This window comes from Armigeres subalbatus, chromosome 2, assembly GCF_024139115.2.
Source record: "Armigeres subalbatus isolate Guangzhou_Male chromosome 2, GZ_Asu_2, whole genome shotgun sequence".
NCBI classification, from domain to species: Eukaryota; Metazoa; Arthropoda; class Insecta; order Diptera; family Culicidae; genus Armigeres; species Armigeres subalbatus.
This window is the reverse complement of record NC_085140.1, coordinates 369,489,204-369,508,642: the sequence shown is the minus strand read 5'-3', so window position 1 is coordinate 369,508,642 and position 19,439 is coordinate 369,489,204. Positions and strand designations below refer to the sequence as shown.

The following is a 19,439-nucleotide window of genomic DNA, read 5'->3' as shown; positions in this document are numbered from 1 at the left end:
TGAAAATAAGGAATCAGCTTTCCAGATTTCACAATAATCGAAGCGCCATCCGATGTGCGATCAACTGGGGCTACGAAATTGTGTTCAATGTCACAACTCGTTAACAGCTGTTCCACGGATTGCTTTATCTTCTGCGAGACATCAAGAAATGAGATGGCTTCAAAGTAAAGAAAGGTAATTTTCGAATTCTGCTGAGCTTTCGATCGCTTCCCGTCACCAGCTGATTAAGTTTGTTTAAGTTCCGATCCACACATCATTTTCTGAATCTGACGGGAACAAGGCTTCATCTCCATAGAAGAGTTATAAGCTATGGACCAAAAACAGATAAATGCGTCGTAGCTTGAATAATTTCATCAATAAGGAGCATGCTCTGTTTGAAGTAACTGATGAACTAGTATCGAGTCTGGAGAAGGTTTTCATGGCATTGAAGTCCATTAAAACCACTTCGATTGATATACCCAACCAGCGACTGTTAGATTCTCATACACTTCTGTATAGAACTTACCAAAACCTGTATAAGAACTGGGCATATGCAACATTGTTAGATTCTTTTATAATATAAGATTACAAACAAAAACTGTAAGAAAAGCTTGCGAAATTGTAAGGTTCATATAATATTTATAAAAGAATCTAGCGTTTTCGCATATGCCCAGTTCTCATACAGGTTTTGGTAGGATCTTATACAGAATTGTTTGAAAATCTACCAATCACCGGTTGAGCGAGCGGGTGTTCTCTGATTTTAATTCTGAAATAACTAGGGTAAAAGACCCAATAGTAGAGGAACTAAGCACGTTCCGCCACTGTTTCTTCGCTTAAATCACATCTATATTTCATGTCGCTTACCTTAAGTATTTATCCAACAGCTCATCAATTATATTTTAAATGAAAAGTATTCCAAACGCTGCAGAAACCATTATTGTAACCAAAAATGATACCTCCAATTATTGGTGCAGTGTTCCATTAGTTGCGGTATTTTTTAATTTGTGTTCCTATAGTTACGAATTCCATTGTTTTCTTATGGGACTTGCAACTATTGGAGCACTACCGCAACTATTGGTGCAAAGCCGAGAAAAATATATGGTAATTTAGTAATACTTTACCGATTTGGAGGGATTTTCTTATCTGTTTTCTTTTATTTCGAGTAATCAGGTCAACAAATTGATAGACAATATGGGTTGCTGCGTTAAATACGTAGATTTTGTTAAAATACCACTACCGCAACTATAGGAACACCCACGACTATCGAATCTTTTGGCCTAATAAGAATTATTTATTGTCGGATTCAAGCATCAACGCCTTAACATTTATTAAACCGTAGTACAAGCAGCCCGGTGGTATCCCTATCTCACACAGTAGGTTTGTTTTACAGCCAACATTGCGCGACCGTATCCCACCGACAGTTTTATATCCTAAAGAGAATCATATGTGATGTTAGTAAACAAAACACATATTATCATGAATTTTACACTGAGATGTTGCAAATATGCAAAAACAAAAAAAAACATGGCTGCAAAAACATGGCGTCGTGCCACCCACCGGATTGCAAGCGAGTAGACAAGGGCGAATCCTTAGTAAATTGACCTGATACATATTTCACCATTCTTAAAAATGTAATAAATATATGAAATTGAAATTTGCAAGTATTTTTATTTTTATCCCGGGATCCCGGGATATCCCGGGATAACGAAAAATTTAATCCCGGATCCCGGGATTTTTTATAGTCCGGGAAACAAGACCCTCTACTATTGATATGATTCTAAAGTAGTGCATATTCAAATGCAGAACAGTTCGCATGGACGTGTATATTTTTTACCGTTTGCAGAACGGTTGCCGAGAAAAAAATATTTCAACTGTCGGATGTAAAAAGTGCTGCTAGTTTAACAGCGCTGGTTTTTTAATTTGTGCTGAAAGAATAATATATGCATAGCCAAGTGAGTACACATTGTAAGTACAATTCTAGACCAAAATTTGAAAATGGCGTAAAGCCAAAATTTATTCCTTCTGATTCTTTGTCTACATATATAGCTATAATTGATAATTGATAAGCTATACTTGAATAGCTATAATTGATAATATATAATTGATAATTCAATTATAGATTGGATATATGAAATGTTACAAGGTAGAGAAATCTCTTGTGATCATGGATCTACAACAGTGATGGTTAAAACTGTTAAGGGTTGTCCTCAAAGAGGAGTTCTCTCTCCTCTGTTATGGTCGCTAATAATTGATGAATTAATATCGAATCTCGAAGCGAAGGGCTTTGAAATTATTGGTTTTGCAGATGACATAGTAATTATAGTTCGAGGAAAATATGAGCATATAATTAGAGACAGACTTCAATCTGCTCTCAACCTAACTGTACGATGGTATGAGAATGAAGGGCTTAGCATAAACGCTCAAAAAACTACTATAATTCCATTTACACACGTAGAAGAAGTATTAGAGTTCCAGATATATATTTAAAGGGCATCAGGTTAGAACTTTCTCTAAAAGTGAAATATCTGGGAGTACTTTTAGATAGCAAACTAAATTGGAACTCTCACATAGATCTTATAATCAGTAAAGCTACAAATGCTTTATGGATAAGTAAAAGAACCATTGGCAACAAATGGGGACTCAAGCCTAAAATGATTCACTGGATCTACACATCTATAGTAATAAGACCTCGAATAATATATGCTTCACTAGTCTGGTGGCCAAAAACAAAAGTGAAATATATTCAGAAGAAATTAGGAAAACTTCAGAGAATTGCTACTATGTCCATCACAGGAGCTAGGCGTAGTACGCCTTCTAATGCACTTGATGCAGTATTGAATCTATTACCTTTACATTCGTTCATACAATTAGAAGCTGAGAAAAGTGCACTAAGATTAAAGAGAACAATAACGTTCTTCGAGGGAGATCTTAGGGGTCATCTCAGTATACTTAAGGAAATTAAAATAAATTCATTATTTAATCATAAAGACTGGATGAATACGAAATACAACTTTGAACGACTATTCAATGTGACGGAGCCTAGTCGCACTGAGTGGGAATCAGAGGGACCTTTTCAAATGTAAATTACTATTGAAAAGTTCTACAATAAAATTCTTCCGGGAGATCCTCCAAGAGTTTATCTAAGAGCTTTTCCAGGAATTCTTTCAGTAGTTTCTTAAGTGTTCAAATTTCTTACTCCAGGAGTTCTTCAAGAATTTTCTCCAGGAATTTCTGAGCAATTTCTTCCCGGAATACTTTCAGGGGCTGCTCTAGCAATTCATCCACCTGGAGCACCTGAAGGAAATCATGAACAAATTCCAAGACAAAATTATTGGAATTCCCGAAGAAATTTCTGGAAGAGCTCTTGAAGGGTATCCTAGTAGAACTATTGGCGTTATTCATGGAAAAACTTCTTAGATGCATGTGCAAATAAAGGGTTTCCGCAGTATTCCATAAAACTTATACTTATATTTATAATGATTGCAATATTTCATCTCTCAATTCGCAGATTCGGGTTAAATCAAGGTTGAGAAAATGTCGCACCTGTTTCCAAGTGCAAAGGGTGACCAGCTATGCCCGCTCGGGTTTCACCCTCAAGTTCGCTGGCCAACGCGTTGCAAGCGGTGCTTCCGTGACTACAAAGAGCACGGAAACAAACGAAATGGAGAAGATATCACAGCTTCAACTCCAGTCCTAATGGGCTCATCCCAATCGCGGTAGGGTATTACGTAGTATCTCATTGTTTCGAAAAAATGATTAAGTATCATTTACTTATACAGTAGTCGTGATGGTGGTAGTAGTTCGAGTTTGGACAAACCCGTGCGAAGCTGGACATCTACTCAGAACTTATTCGTATCCAACAACAACAGTGGAAACAGTAGTGATAGACCACCGGGACTTCCACAACGGCCTGCATCCTGGGCATCGACGCCCGATCTAGACAACATTCTACAGCAAGTAAAGGCAGATTTCACAGTAAATTTAACGCTTCCACGGAGGAGGCATACTACCACATTCGATAATGTAAGTCGTTTGGATGTAGAACATGGTTTCCCAAATTAGTGGGTCGCGATCCACAGCTTGTGTAAAATGTTATGGAAGGGTGTCACGACCCACCAACTTTGGGAAGCTATGATGTAGAACAATATTTAAAGATTACTACAATTGAAATGATTTTAGTTGGAAGAGACAGAGACGACGGTAACTTTGAAAAGACCTCCGTTACCGCCAATATTGAAGGTTGAACCAAAAAAAGATGAAACCAAAAAGGAATTGGAAAAGGCAGAAGATCAGGGAGTTGTTATAGAGAAGGGAGACTCACTCGCCGAAAGAGTGCGCAAGATGAATCTCATCAGGCGTCAGGGTAGTGTTGAACGTGATAGCCGAGAACGGTCTGTGCCGAGAAAAGAGTAAGTTTTAGATTTAGTAATCAGTTAAGTTCTTCATTTCATCCATTCAGTTGTCCTTTCTCTTGTATACGAAACGAGCCAGTGATATGCCTTCAAATTCTACTACTCAATTCTTAAATGTCACTTTGTATATGACTCGTACTCGACTCGTACATTAAGAACGAACTACGTATCCGTAGTGTGAACTACGATCAAGTAGTGCAATTAAATTGAATGGTACTTATTGATCCTATATACAGATGAAGACATTTCATTCAACAATCTCAAACTTTTTTTTGGATCTTTGCTTTTTTTTATAGAGAGGAAGAGCCAAAACCAGTTCTGAAGCCAATTAAAACCATTGAACCGGAAAAAGTAGAACGTAAACGTCGTGTTAGACCCATTCCAGAATCTACAGTTGAAGAACCTATAAGTAAACCACAGCTAACGCTTAGTAAGACAACTATTACTTCAACTAAACCTCTTGTGAGCAGCACTTTAGCACCAGTGAAAGAAAAAGTCAAAAAGCCCAGCATAAGTACTGAACCAGCGAAGGATTCCACAAAAATAGTTCGCCGTCGGCGTGTAGATACGAGCTCATTTGAATCGCCATCCAAACCAACGGCGACTGCAGTTCCGAAACCAATAATAGCCCCGACACCAAAACCTGATCCTATTGTGAATAACAGCAGTGATGATGTTAAGTTTCTAATTTCTATCAAGGACAGCAAATCGAAGCTGGACGAAGACCTTCATTCGATTACTACGGAGACCACCGAAACAACAATAGTAGATCACACCGATAATCATGAGTTGCAGGAAGAGATCGAGAGCCTAAAACGAGAATTGGATACTTTGAAAGCCAGATGCGACCGTGCAGAAAGAGAGAAGAGTGACATTCTGCTTCGTAGATTGGCGTCTATTGACACTGGGTCGAACAAAACTGCAGCCTCGGAGGCCCTCAAATTGCAACAGAAAGTCAATGAACAGAAACAAATGCTCGAGGATCTACAGGACGAAAAGAAATTTTTGGGTGCCAAAGTAAAAGAGCTTGAATCAGACATCAAAATTCGTGGGGCTAAAAATGTAGAAGAACAACTCAGGCAGAAGCTGGAACAAGCGGAAACGTTGTGCGAAGAGCTAATGGATGAAAATGAAGAAATCAAGCGTGAACTCCGAACAATGGAAACGGAGATCGAAGAAATGCATGACAATTTCCGAGAGGAGCAGGCAGATGAATACGCATCTCTCAAAAAAGAGCTTGACCAGACAACGAAGAATTGTCGTATTCTATCGTTCAAACTGAAGAAATCAGATCGTAAAATCGAGCAATTGGAATCAGAAAAGGCTGCGCTCGGTACCAGCACAGATCTAGCGACGAAGGTGAAACAACTGGAAGACGAATTGAAGGTTGCCAACGAGGTAGCACGTCGTCTACAAGGTGAGCTGGAACAACTTGAATCGAATCCTTCTACGCCGACGAAAAAGACTCCCAGTCTGGGCAAGATTGGAAAATCGACATCTGCTGACAATAAGTTTTCACGAGCTTCGTTGACACGCGGCGGCTCACAGGAAGATCCAGTGCAACTGCTTCGTGATCTGCAGGACTCTCTGGAACGGGAGGCTGACCTTCGCGAACAGTTGAAGTACGCCGAGGAGGAAGCTGAAAACCTTCGCCGAAAATCTGGACGCATCGAAGATGACAACGAATCTCTTATGATGCAACTGAAGAAGATGGCGACGAAGGCGAGAAGTACTAAATGTTTCCAATACAAGTGTTTGAATAAAATAAATTTACTAATACCTACTAATTTGAGATGTAATTAGTTATTCATCAAGTATAACAACCTAACTATTAATTGAAGCATAAAATCGATGGAATCGACTCGTCTTTCTCTGGAAATGACTTGGACAAGAACTTGTTCTACATTGCTTGATCGTTATTCTATCGCTTTCTGTGCCAGTAGAATAGTAACCAAGATCTGGTTTTGTTTTCTCAATTGCCCTACAACATCTGCAGCGAAAGGTATTTTTAATACAGGTCGAAAGCTTAGTCCTAGTCCTCCAAACCGACGTCTAACGGCGGAAGGTCCAATGGAAAAAGATGAAGGTATTTCCGACGAAGACGACCCCGCAGAACTTCGGCTGCAGCTGGAACTTAACGAGCAGGAAACGTCCGTTCTGCGACGGAAAATTGAAGAGTTGGAAATCGAAAACAAACGAAGTCGTGAGCATGTGAAAGAACTACAAGAAAGCTTGATATCCAAAACGAAGGAAATAGATAAACAGAATAAGCTTCCGTCGTTGTTAGGATCCAAAAACACTGGAGCGAAGGATCCTCTGGATGAGAAGAAGATAAAGGTGATGGAGGAGCAGATCAGTGAACTGCGGATGAAATTGATTGAGAAGGATAGAGAGGTAGAACGCGTCCAGGCCGAGTTGAGCATCAGCAAAACGAAGGGTGGTAAATCATTGGTGAAGTCAAAGTAAGTTTCATCAGTACACACAACAAACGGACTAAAAATTACGTATATTACAGATCATTGGATGCAGATCAACAGATTTTGGACCTAAAGCGTCAGTTGCAGGTTATCGAACAAGAAGCAAATGTGCTACGGCAGAAAACTCAAACGCTAGAACAAGAGAATGAAAAGTACACTGTGGAAATCAAGCAACTGCAGCAAACCAGGGCGAGCGATTTTGAAACAGAAACTAAAAAGCTGAACAGCACTATTCAAGAACTGCAAAAGACGAAAAGTGACTTGGAAAGCAGATTGAAACGAATAACGGCGGAGTCTTCTGCGAATCTACCATCGAGGACCCCGAAAGCGCCTAACGATATGCATACCAAGTTGCAATTAAAGGTAATTTTAGAGAACGCAAAAATTTCTCAATTTTAGATTAACATAAAAAAAATTGTCGGTTAGCATTCCTTTTAATTCGTCTAAAAAAATGTTTCACTCGCATCGTATACCGTGACATGCCCTAATACCGTAAGGTTAAGGACGTATCAACCATAAATTTGCTACATAAAATGTAATTTACGACAATCACCCTTGAAAACAATGTTGCTTTAATTTAATGTATTTGAAGTAAAAATAAGTTAAATTTGAGAAAGATAGTGTTCGACATTTGACTTGTTAATATGCCTAATACTGTGTACATTTAGAAGACAAACACCGCGCAGAAAAATTCCTTATACTGTGCCCTATCAAACAAGCTCAAATGATTAACTTAAAAGCATATTTACAATAAAACATGTGAATGATTGAATAATCTACGTATTTTAATCGAATTATGAAGTCATACTTAAAAAATACGTGATATAAAATAATTATTTTACACAGATACACTTCACATTCATCGTCACATTCGATCTAAGATGCTAATATGCAGTATCTGAATAAGTTTGAAAATTATTAGAGAATTTGTATTCACCTAAAGAATATTCTATGGTATATGGTATCGCTTAATTTAGTTTTCTTGCTCTCAGATTCAGAACAATCGAAGTTAATTGCCGATATTCCGGATATTAGCCACCTGGAGTGGAAATTAATTACTATGTCTGAAACTCGATTTGTGCAATTGCACAACATGTGAAAGATTTAGTTCGAAAAATGTATTGGAGGGTAACCACTTCCTTCGGTGGGGTTTGATCCCACGAAACCAGTACGCTAGACAGGTGCTTTCCCTACTACTACGAAGAACCTCCATCGTCCTCCGCAGCTTAGAAGGCTACTGATGTGATCAAATTTCCAACACCAGGCACACGGCTGAACTCTCGCAATCTATTTTTAAAACCAACTCTTGGGATCGTTCAAAAATTACGTCCATCGTTTTTCGGCATTTTCAACCCCCTCTCCCCCTCCTGTCACAATCTGTCACAAATCAGTGACCCCCCCCCCTGTACGTTCAACTGTAAAATATAAAATGGTTCGTCTTCTCTGTACACTACTTTTACAAGAAATTTAGTGGGAATTAGCTGGCTCCCTTAACAGCAAATTGGACGTAACACAACACGAGACCCCCCCCCCTGTTACAAACTGTCACAAATTCTAGAACCTCCTCCCCCCTCAAACCTAGGATGTAATTTTTGAACGATCCCCTTTTAAACGCAATGTTTTGTGCAATGCCAACCGAGTAGGATCAGTCAGACCTCTTCCAGTGTAAGACTTGTTGATGATGTCGTACGAGTCAATATAATAAGCTTTACCGGAAAGCCATGTTATAGCATTATATGCCACAGTTTGTTTTGGTTCATTTACTCGTACGTCTGGTCCGTTGTTGATCGTCCCCCTCGGAAACCGTTTTGGAATTTTCTGAGGATCTCTGTAAACGGGCGTAGTCTGTTAAACATAATTTGAAAGAGTAGGGTTAGGCGGGGCAAGATGGGTCACGGGGTAAGATGGGTCAGGGCCGTTTTTAAGCATCGTATACATTTTAATGTAGAGATTATGACTTTGTAGGGGGAATAATTTGGTTCTACTTTATTGTCACTCGATTTGATGATAAAATTTCATTTTGGTAGAGTATGACAAGGTAAATTATTTTTCAGCATTATTTCTTATACGAAACACATTTTCTATAAAACGTGTAATCTCGTCGAGCAATCTGAATTTAAAACATTTTTAGTAATATAGTGAAAGTGTTATAAGTAATGTAGGCGATGCACGCCGTGTTCGAAGCGGCATATTATGTAACTTGAATGCACCTCGGATTTTTTTTCATGAAAAGTTAGGATACAGTCCAAACAATCGAACGACGTTTGTTTCAAAATATTCTATTGGGGAAAAATTGAATAAAGTTATTTTGAATTTTTTCAATCACCAATGGAGACGCTAGGTAATACATATATGGTAACGGAATAAACAATGGTTTGAAAAATAGATGAGAGAGAGGGGGGGGCTTGCGCTTGGTTTAAAAAGGGTTTCAAAAAGGGTTGAAAATGAAACAAATAAATTTAGTAACACATTATTTATTAACTTGAATATCATGATACAGATAAATGCAATGATAAGATAAACAATATGATAGTTAAAAATAATGATCATGAGAATGCATTTTCATTGTGGTTTCATATGTGGCTGCTATTATAAGTGACGACTGCCTTGAGAATATTCTGCTGATAATGTTTATGCGTCTCAGGAACTTTATGATTCATCCATGTTTTAGCAAAATCATGGTGAATAGCTTCAATGGTCTGTTCGGAATACTGTCCCAGTCCTTCATTTACTACAAAGCAAAATTGCCAGCCACATGAAATTTCATAATATGAAACTTCGGAGTCTCTGGGAGTTTTAAAGCTGACCAGCTTTCGCAAAAATCATCGATGGATTGACGGTACCCATCAATGAGCTCCATCCCAAAGCATTTTCCAACCACTGAATCTAGGTATTGCATCATGAGGGAGTACTCCTTTGGTATTGCATCATGAGGGAGAACCCAGCTTCATGTAGAATGAGATGTTTTGATAACAATACTCGGCAATGCCTTCCTGCAAAGCCGAATTGAGCATGCCGAGTAGAATTTGCTGCCTTGGCCCATGATTCGGCAACACTAGGATTCTTCTTGGCAATGTTGTCGTAGATGCAGTTCATTAAACCTAAAAACAAATGTATCGATGGTGGTGGACATACATCCAAAACTTTTGTATTGTCATCACCGGACAAAAGAGGTATATTAACGCAGTTGAAAAATTCTTTAGCATGCTTATCCTTGCCACCAGATGCCAACCACTTATGGGCTAGCTGCCTAATTGAACCAAGTGTTCGCGACTCCCCTGCAGAAGTGCTCAGATCTTTCTTATTCACCGTGCAATATGCACATGGATGAGTGGAGCTGTTTCCAGGAGATAATTCCAGCAATTATGTTTATTGCGTTTAGATCACCTGAAAAGATTGATAATTGCTCTTAATCATATAAAAATCTGACTGCTAACATTGATCAACCATAAAAAATAATTACACGCACTTACCTGCGACAAAACATTTAATCGAAGCCAAACTTAGGTGGTTCCAAAATTTGGATATGTTTTCATAATTCTCCTGTATCCCTGGAGCAAGAGCAAGAATAAGGGCTTGACGAACTCCTGAGTCCTTGAATCCTTGTTTGTTTTGCTGCCTTTGTTTATCTTCAATGGACAATACTATTTTTATGGATCCTTGTCCTCCATCAATTCCAACCTTTAAGATACATTCTTCCACATTTCTTCTAGCCTTAATATACCCCACAAGACCTTCAACACTATCACACATAACAATAGGACGTTTTTCAACAAGGCAAGACTTTCCTTTAGTGTAAGATACATCAAGACTAGCTACATCAAACAAATCTTCAAGCTCTTTTAGTCTAGATTTTAGTCCAGATTGTATTGCCTTACGAGTCCTGAGACGCATGTTACGAGCCAGTTTTAAGGTCTGTGGATGAAATATTGTTAAGATTACAAGGGGATGTTGAGAACTTTCTGGTTTTATTCAAAATATAACCTTCCTTTCGCGTGCTAAGATCCAGGTCTGTTTTCATGTTGAATATTTCCTCGTGCGAAATTGGCTTCGTGTTCTCCTTTCCCTTAGCGGTCATAACCATGATACTGGTAGGTTTTCCCCTTAAATTAGAAAAACTTACCATCCTATTATCATTGGTAGACTTTTCACGAATGACCTTCGAAACCAAATGGTCTTGAGAATTTCCAGCTAGCATCGAAAGGTTCTGTAGCTTCGTGCTTGCGTTGCATTTATGTGCTTTTCCAGGTCCAACTTTGGTCAAACAATCATTGCAAGTTTTGACAAACATGCGCCTGTTTTTCGGAGCTTTCCTAGCAACTTTTATTTGCAGCGTTTGTTGAGCCACGCAACAAATATCACAGTCCAAGTGCTTGGTTGCTTCTCTCGTTGTTCTGCGGTTGAGGTATTCGTGAACCAAAATCTTGGAAAACTTTTCGCTTTTTTTACACCTGTACACCGCACGGTAGCAGCCGCCACACAACACTTTTGGATATATTTCATTTTGTTCGTCATAATCCGGCAAAAAGCTCTCTTTAATGATTTTCTTTAAGGGATTGTTGATAAGTTTTGCTGATTTCACTTTATGGAAACAAAGGGCACATATTTTCAGACAGATAGAAGCACGTTAAGATAAAACTAATCATTCGAGAATTAAATGCTACATTATATTATGCATCGTGAAAAATATTAATGCAAAAACGGCCAAAAAATTAAAAAAAAAATCAAATTGACTTTATTTTATTTTTCCCCGATAGAATATTTTGGAACAACCGTTATTCGATAGTTTGGAATGTATCCTAACTTTTGGTGAAGAAAAATCCGAGGTGCACTCAAGTTACATAATATGTCGCTTCGCACACGGCGTGCGATGTTGTACTAACTGCTTGGAAATAAATAAATTTGATCGAAAATTAGACATTCTAATATGAACTTGCAAATGGGGCAAGATGGGTCAGCACACACTAAAGGACATAGTTCGTATTCAAAACATATTTTTCATTGCTGATGTAATCATTTTAAGGTTACCTTTGAGCATAATGATGTTGATTTGTTAATTAAAAATGTATATTTTTTGTCTTTAAAAAAGCAATACTCGGACGGCTTGTTTTCATAAGAAATTACAGACATTTTTAAATGAAGTGCCATTTTTTAATCCGAGGCTTTAAAATCCTTTTTTATTCAATAACATCATTTACATTTAACTCATCTATCTGTGTGTAATTTAATATTGTGAATAAAAACAATATTAATTGCAGAATTTAAAAATGACCCATCTTGCCCCGCTGTTTGACCCATCTTGCCCCGGCATTTTTTGATTGACGGAAAAATAGACTTCTACTTTAATGACTCAAAATGAAATAAAAAGTAGAATTATTTCATACCGCTGGCTTACAGATTATGAGCTATTCTTATAGATCCACGTTGAAAAGCTACATTAAAATGTTTCTATTTTGAGGCATTGAATGTTCGTCTTAGGTGACCCATCTTGCCCCATCCTACCCTACATTGTAGGCGGTAATGAGGAGTGTTATACACGCAATAGACTCTTGTAGAAAGGCTATATGATGTCAAGTTTCAAGCCAGTTTGAAGGCATTTCTTTTCTCTCCCAGATTTTTTTCGATCACTAAGTGGATTTTCTTCCAACTTTTAGAAGCTCGGGTGGAATTCCGTCCTTCTTCAAAAAATTACACAAAATGCTTCATCTACCTAGCAGACACTCCTGCTCGATTGGTCAACAGCTTTAAGGAGCTGTCATTCATCATAACTGGAGCCCGTGCGTTTTTCTTCCGCATGTTGTTGATCGTTTTGCAGAACTCCGGCGCGTCGTTTCTCGCAAAGTTCCCTTCTGCTTTCGAGAGTACGTTGGCATGTTCACGATACTAGCATGCGGCCTTTGGCCTGGATTTTCTCCTCTGTCGATCTTTGGGACTCCACATCAAACCAGATTTTCTGCTGCTTTCCTTGTCTAGTACCAAGTACCTCTGCGGGTTTTGTATTGACCACCTCGTGGAATTGCTAACACAACGCGTTCAAATTCCCTCAATTTGGGTGACCTTCAATTCGTTCGTCGAGTTTATGAGCGAATGGCTCCGTAACGTCCTGGCCCGAACGCTTCCGTAGGGCCTACTTGAGGGTATGTGTAGCTTTGTATATAAGCTCAACAGAACCTACTATTATAAAGCCACATTACATCCTAGGCAGCTCCCCTCCCCCTTAATCTTCTTCTTTCATTGCTCTACATCCCAACTGGAACTTAGCCTGATTTCAATTCGCCTTTCCTCAGTTATTTATTGAAAGCTTTTGCATGAGTATGTATCTTTCTTGTGTGGCAAGAATAATGGATACACTAAGCCCAGAGTCGAGAATGTTTCCCACTCTTGACCGGACCGAGAATCGCACTCGCCTTCTCCGGATTGGCAATCCGACGCCTTTGCTCGCAAGGCTGCAGACCCGTGGAAGCGTGAGAATTGGAACATGTGACATGACTCAAGACATTTCCGCAATTAAACACTTTATGAAACTTAAATTACTAATTTCTTTCTTATCAAAATGAAAAAAAATGCACCACCTTCTTTCTTTTGTTTTGGATATGATGCATATGAGAGCTACGAGATTAAGAAGGGTGATGTTTTGGCGTTGTTAATAAGAATACGTTTGGTTTTTACCCTATTAATGATACAACTTACAACATTTCAGAGAATGGTTGATGAATGTGAGAATGAAATCATCGAACTGCGTGCCATTGTGGGACGATCCGGCGCCATGAACATGACTACTTTGGAGAACGAAAAGAAAAAGCTTAAAGCCGACCTGGAAGAGTCCAAGGAACAACGAACGAAACTGGAAGCCGAAATAAGTGCGTAGCATTGCAATTTATTGTTTTCTTGGCAGTCATTTTTTTATTAATCAAACAAATTTGATATTTCAACAAACATATTCTTAAATTTAGGAAAATTATCTGCCCCAAAAGTGTCCTCAGAGCTCCAGGCAATCAAATTAAGCGAGGCCCAACGTACGGTTCAGAAGTTGGAGGATGAAAACAAAAAGCAAAATGATAAAATCAAAGTTCTGGAAGAAAAAATTAACAAAATTACTACCAACGTAAGTATATTCATGTAGTTTGTGAGGACTTGCCTTTTCATGGGTTGTCTGAGGGTTGAAATGATGAGTCGAAAGTTTACGCATCGGTCTCTTCGCTGGTACTTGTAGAAACCGTTTCATTGGAAGGACAATCTCCGGAATCATCGAGATGTTTGTGTGCTTGGGAGCTTTTAGATAAATCGTATTTCGGGCTTGATTGAATGGATAGTGCTTTTGTGCGTTTCTCCATTTCTTCAGTACCATCCCCAACGGAGTCTACCCGGTCAACGCTTTTTTTAGACATTTGGCTGGCACGAGACGTTGGTCGTCGCCCTCCACGTTTAGCCACAAAAGGACTTCCCTTGACGGCTTTGAATCCTGGCCCGGTAACTTTCGAGGCAATGAGTCCGAATTCCACAATTTCACCGTCGCCTACCGATTTGGTAAAGTGAGTTCGGTTCGGTTTCAGAATCGAACTCTTGTGAATGAATACATCTTCACCAGTGTCGTGACGTGTAATGAAGCCGAATCCGTCCTTCGCATTAAACCATTTTACCGTGCCAGTTATTCGCTTAGTGCTTCTGACATTATCTTGACTTTTCGCGGGTGCTGTTTGTTTTATTTTCTCATTTTCAAATGCATTGGCATTTTCAGGCGCCTCGATATTTTGAGAAGCCATTTTTCTTCGCGCTGTAGAAGTTGGGAAAATGTTGGTTATGCTATTTATTTCAGATGAAGACAGCAGAATCGACCAAGTCCCAATTAGAAACGCAGTTGAAAACAGAGAAAGATAAACTAGATGAGGCAACGAAGGACTTAGAAAATCTCCGGAGAGAGAAATCTAAGGTTGATGGGAACTTATCGAGCTTAGAAAAAGAGTTAACGGCTGAACGACAGAAGGCAGTCGATATCAAGGAAGACTTAGAGAAAGAAATTGCCAATTTGAAGAGAAAGTCACTGTCGAACGACCCCTCCACTCATAAGATCCAGGAACTGAGTAAGAAGAACGATGGTATGTTAATTCATTAAATTCATGATGATTATGACCCAGCGAGATTTTTTTGCTAAACAGATTTGATGTCAAAACTTGAAGATGAAACCAAAAAATACCAGCAGCTTATAACCAAGCATGAAACGCTAGAAGAAGACCACGTTATGTTGAAAGCCCAGCTCGAAACCGAACAACAGAAGCTTCAGGAACTTAACATACTTCGAAACAAGCTGACACAAGCAGACAATATCGAGGCACGGCTCGTGAAAGAGAATACAAACCTGAGCCGCAAGTGCGTGGAAATGCAGAAAGAAATTGCAATCTTGGAGAGTTCCGCCGACAGTCGCACTGCAAGCTTGGAGTTGGAAAAGAATCGTCTGAAGAGTTCATTAGAGGATAAACAGCGCGAGTACGATCACTTGTCTGAGGAGAACGAAATGAATGTCTACCAAGTAACACAGTTAAGAAAAGATGTGAGTAAGTTGACACGAGGGGTAGGTCAGAAATAATATTTTTTTAAATTTATTCTTCCAGAACGACGACCTCAGAGGGAAATTAGACGATTATGAAAGAATAAATAAAGCACAGCGAACTTTGAGTGACCATAATTCGCAACTGGAACAAGAGCTCAAGAAACTACACGTTCAGTAAGTTCTTTGGCAAGGTCTGAGAAATGATTTTGGAATTTACGCGAATTTTTCACATAGGGTGAAAACCGAAAAAAAAGATTTTCGTTGAAGTTATTTTACGCAGTTTTTTTTTCATGTGGATTTCAAGATCTACACGTTTTACGATGTTATTGGGATCTATTCGATTTATTGAAATTCTATCTAAAATTCTATCCTAAAATGATTTAGTTCAATGGAAAATTTAAATCAATCAGCATATGTTAATTCATAATGGAACTTGTATTGGTTTCGAATATTTTTTTCAAAATCCACCCGTTTTTTTTTTTTTTGTTATTTGGAAATATATACATAAATCATAAGTGATGAAACCCAGATGGAACTGATATACGTGTACCGAAAATAGATATTATATGTATAGCAATTTTGAATAACCATATTATTTGCACGCTTCCAGACTGGCAACAGCAGAAATGAATGTAAAATCAGAAGTAGCCGCTACCCGTTTGCGCTACGAACAGCAAGTAGCAAACCTGCACAACGAATTAACCGGACTTCAGGGGCAATGCGAACGTTTCAAGCGGGATCGCGATACGTACAAGCAACTGGTAGAAGCCGCACAGAAACAGATCGGTGATATGAAAGCCAATCGGCGAAGCATGGCATCGGTGACAAGCAGTAGCGGTGACGACGATGACAAGTCAAAAATAATCGCATTGGAGCAGCAAATCGGTTGCTTAGAGGACGAACTCAGTGAAGCTCGACTGGAGGCCAGCAAGGTACGAACGGAGCTGATTTCCGAGCTAAGTGCTTCCGAGATCAAAATCTCCGAAATGCAATCCAAAATCAACGAACTCGAAGAGGAAAAAATTATCAGCGGAGGTAAGAGCAAGGTGCCTGGAACAAAGACAAGGTTGGAGCTTTCGTGGCAGAAAGAAAGAGAGGATCTACAGAGATTGGTACAGGAGACATCAACACTGGCTAGAGATCTCCGACAGACACTGTTTGAAGTGGAAAGGGAGCGAGATAAGGAAAAACTGGAATCTAAACGAAAGATTGATCAGATCAAAAAGACAACTGAGGAGGAGATTGAAGAGGGTAGAAGAAAGGTGACCGAATTGCAGAGCGATTTGCTTGAGCTACGGGATGCGCATGCTAAACTGAGGACAGCCAATGAGAAGTTAAGGCGTGATCGTGAACGTTTTGAACGGGAACGCGAGAGTGCGACACGACGCAAACTGGAAGTTGAAGGCGAGCGTAGAATTGGAGCGCTACTACAGACGGTGGACGAATTGGTGAAACTTGCTCCAGAACTGCAGAGAGTTTCTACTAGGCAAGAATCTACAACAACTATTACAAGCACAGGAAAGGTATGAAACATTGGATTTAATTAGGTTTCATAAATCTAAAAGAAAAACTGTTATCTACACATAGACCATCACTGCAAACGCACCCATTCCAACACCTCCGATGCGTCATAAGAGTCCCTCGCCAGGTCCAGGTGGGGCACCACAGCAAGCACCGACAGTAACAGCAGTATTAACGAGACTAGCCGAAGCATCAGATGAATTGAGACGATATCAACGCATGTGTGACGAGGAAAAAGACAGGGAACGTATGAGACGTGGTGGAATGCGACGGTAAGTTGGTTTATATATTGGAGGCATCTAAGCTGCATGGCCTTGATTATTTAAGATTGTTAGCCCACTTTCCCTTCCAATACTTTTCAAAACGGTTTGAAAAGAAAAACAAGTTTTGGCCAATCAAGTGGCCAACGTGAAACGTTGTCTGTGGAAAACAAAAATTGGAAGATGGATGCCTTATCTGATTTTTAAAATTAACTATTTTCTCAGAGCTGCTTCTCAGGAGAATGACTCTATAGAAGGTCACACAGGAAGACCGGTAATGAGAATCAATCGCAATGGAGGAAGTTTATACAAGAAGAGCCTATCGTTGGATCAATCGTTGCAGATCGAACAACAAGGGGTAAGCTATGAAAATAATCTTCACATTTACAATTGATCTTATACTGATCAACCGATTCTAGCAACTCATCTGGAAGGAAGGTGACGATAGCATGTCTTCGCTGCAATCGTTGGACTCGGAATACGGAGGAAGATACCAAAGAGACTCCAGCATGGATTCACGTCTGTCGGGTGGTTCAACGCAAAGCGATATGCCTAGACTGAGGAAGAAGAAACGTGGCCTAATGGGCAAGTTGCGTAGTTTGAGTCTAACTAGAGGTAGCAAAGGTAGTGATAGTGACTTTTCGGTGAGCGATTTGGACTGCAATTAGATAAGATTTCATGAACTCAACTTACTTCAATCTCTACAGATTCAAGGGTCCGATTCCGATCTAAGCATGGCAGGTGATATTCGATCAAGTAAGAGTAATCTCAAGGGAAAGCTGTCCGGAATGTTCCGAAGGGCGGGATCCTCATCTAGAGCTAATAGTAGCGAGGCGCTCGATAGGGAACTTCAAAGACCAGTCGCAATTCAAACTTTAGGGAACGGCCCAACTGCTGTAGGGCTGGCGGTGTCAGCGCAAGGACCGCCTTCCCGACCGGTGTCCGCCAGTACACCGCATTTGGCAAGAGTAAGAAAAATAGGATAAAACATGTTTTAGCTCTTGACTAATAATATAATTATTACAGCAGGCCGGAAAGCCTCCAACTCCATCGATGGCCACCACTCAACGGAGAAGAGTGGTTCCATCATCCCAGCCGAATCCCTCTTCTTCCGGGACGCTTCCAAAATAACAATATTTTAAAAGTCACTTTTAGTTAATATATTATAAACGGAGATACATTTCAGACATAAACCTAATCATTATGTCCTAGATTATTTTGGAAACCACTTGTCCACCTTAGCTATTTTGGAATCTAGAGGTACAGATGGGTACCAAAATTATTGTTTTTAGTTCTAGTTGTTGCATAATATAACAGATTCAGTTGTTGAAATACGAGAAAATAAATTAATGGAATGGAAAACTACTTACATTTGAATACAAAAGCACTTCTGGATGATTATTCGGATTGTGTTCCCGAAACCGCTGGACACTCCTCACTAATTTGGCCTTTCACTCAAGTATCAATTTTATTTTTCGATCGCAGCAAGTTATGACTAAACAAAAGCAGCATGTTATGCAATTTTATAAGGGCGTAAGACGTCTATGGACTAATCCACGATGACGTCACGCGCCGATTTTCAGTAAGAAGAAAACCTCCGCTGTGGGTAATGTTTACCGAAGCTCGACATGAACATCCGGTGAACTAAAATGCTCCGAGTTCACTGAAATATTGATCGGCCCGCAGCAGATGTCAAGAAAAAGAAGGCGCTCGTCCATATAGACTAACGCAAAATGAACTCCCCCAAGAAATTATGACATAATGAACGCAAAATGAACTTTTGTTCGAGAAGACGACCCGCTCAAATGTCAAAATCCGTCGGGTGAGTGAATTTGATGAACTCCTGCACAGGTCTATTAGAACGCTCAAAAATGAGTTTATGGGGACGTACAGCACATGTGTTCATGACGTTTGAGCGGTGCGCTGCTTACTGAAAATGAAAATTTGTTCATACATCGAGTTCATTCAAAATGAATTCCGGTACCGCTCAAACGTCAAATAATAAACTCGTTGTATGGGGCAGTGCATAGGTTCATTATTTGACTTTTGAGCAGTGCCGAAATTAATTTAGAATGAATTCGATGTATGAAAAGGTGTTCATTTTTATAGTAAACAGCGCACCGCTCAAACGTCAAAGAGCTCATTCGGCGCACTGCCCTATGGTCCAATACACCAAATGAACACAATGACGTTTGAGCGGTGTGCTGTTTACTAAAAATGAACACTTGAATGAACTCAATGA

The 19,439-nt window shown here is 39.4% G+C and overlaps 2 protein-coding genes across 9 annotated transcripts in view; one reads left to right on the top strand and one right to left on the bottom strand.

Annotated features, from left to right (window-relative positions):
• LOC134213052 (myosin-11) overlaps positions 1-18,581 on the top strand; it is a 65,631-nt gene extending 47,050 nt beyond the window's left edge. For 7 of the 8 annotated variants that reach the window (XM_062691572.1, XM_062691570.1, XM_062691573.1 and 4 more), the window contains 17 exons: positions 3,488-3,695; positions 3,759-4,002; positions 4,159-4,388; positions 4,688-6,120; positions 6,388-6,853; positions 6,907-7,231; positions 13,569-13,728; positions 13,822-13,973; positions 14,685-14,964; positions 15,025-15,416; positions 15,478-15,590; positions 16,027-16,939; positions 17,004-17,209; positions 17,423-17,555; positions 17,617-17,841; positions 17,905-18,165; positions 18,224-18,581. In XM_062691572.1, coding sequence (XP_062547556.1) covers positions 3,514-3,695; positions 3,759-4,002; positions 4,159-4,388; positions 4,688-6,120; positions 6,388-6,853; positions 6,907-7,231; positions 13,569-13,728; positions 13,822-13,973; positions 14,685-14,964; positions 15,025-15,416; positions 15,478-15,590; positions 16,027-16,939; positions 17,004-17,209; positions 17,423-17,555; positions 17,617-17,841; positions 17,905-18,165; positions 18,224-18,328 — 5,820 coding nt within the window. In that variant the 5' untranslated portion in view covers positions 3,488-3,513 and the 3' untranslated portion in view covers positions 18,329-18,581. The remainder of the gene's footprint in view (positions 1-3,487; positions 3,696-3,758; positions 4,003-4,158; positions 4,389-4,687; positions 6,121-6,387; positions 6,854-6,906; positions 7,232-13,568; positions 13,729-13,821; positions 13,974-14,684; positions 14,965-15,024; positions 15,417-15,477; positions 15,591-16,026; positions 16,940-17,003; positions 17,210-17,422; positions 17,556-17,616; positions 17,842-17,904; positions 18,166-18,223) is intronic. The other variant, XM_062691574.1, reaches the window with a different exon arrangement.
• The window catches only part of LOC134213053 (uncharacterized), a 96,083-nt gene extending 77,230 nt beyond the window's left edge, over positions 1-18,853 (bottom strand). Inside the window, exon 1 of the mRNA XM_062691579.1 lies at positions 18,568-18,853. Within this exon, the coding sequence (XP_062547563.1) occupies positions 18,568-18,569 (2 nt within the window). The 5' untranslated portion in view covers positions 18,570-18,853. The remainder of the gene's footprint in view (positions 1-18,567) is intronic.
• Between the last annotated feature and the right edge of the window lie 586 nt (positions 18,854-19,439).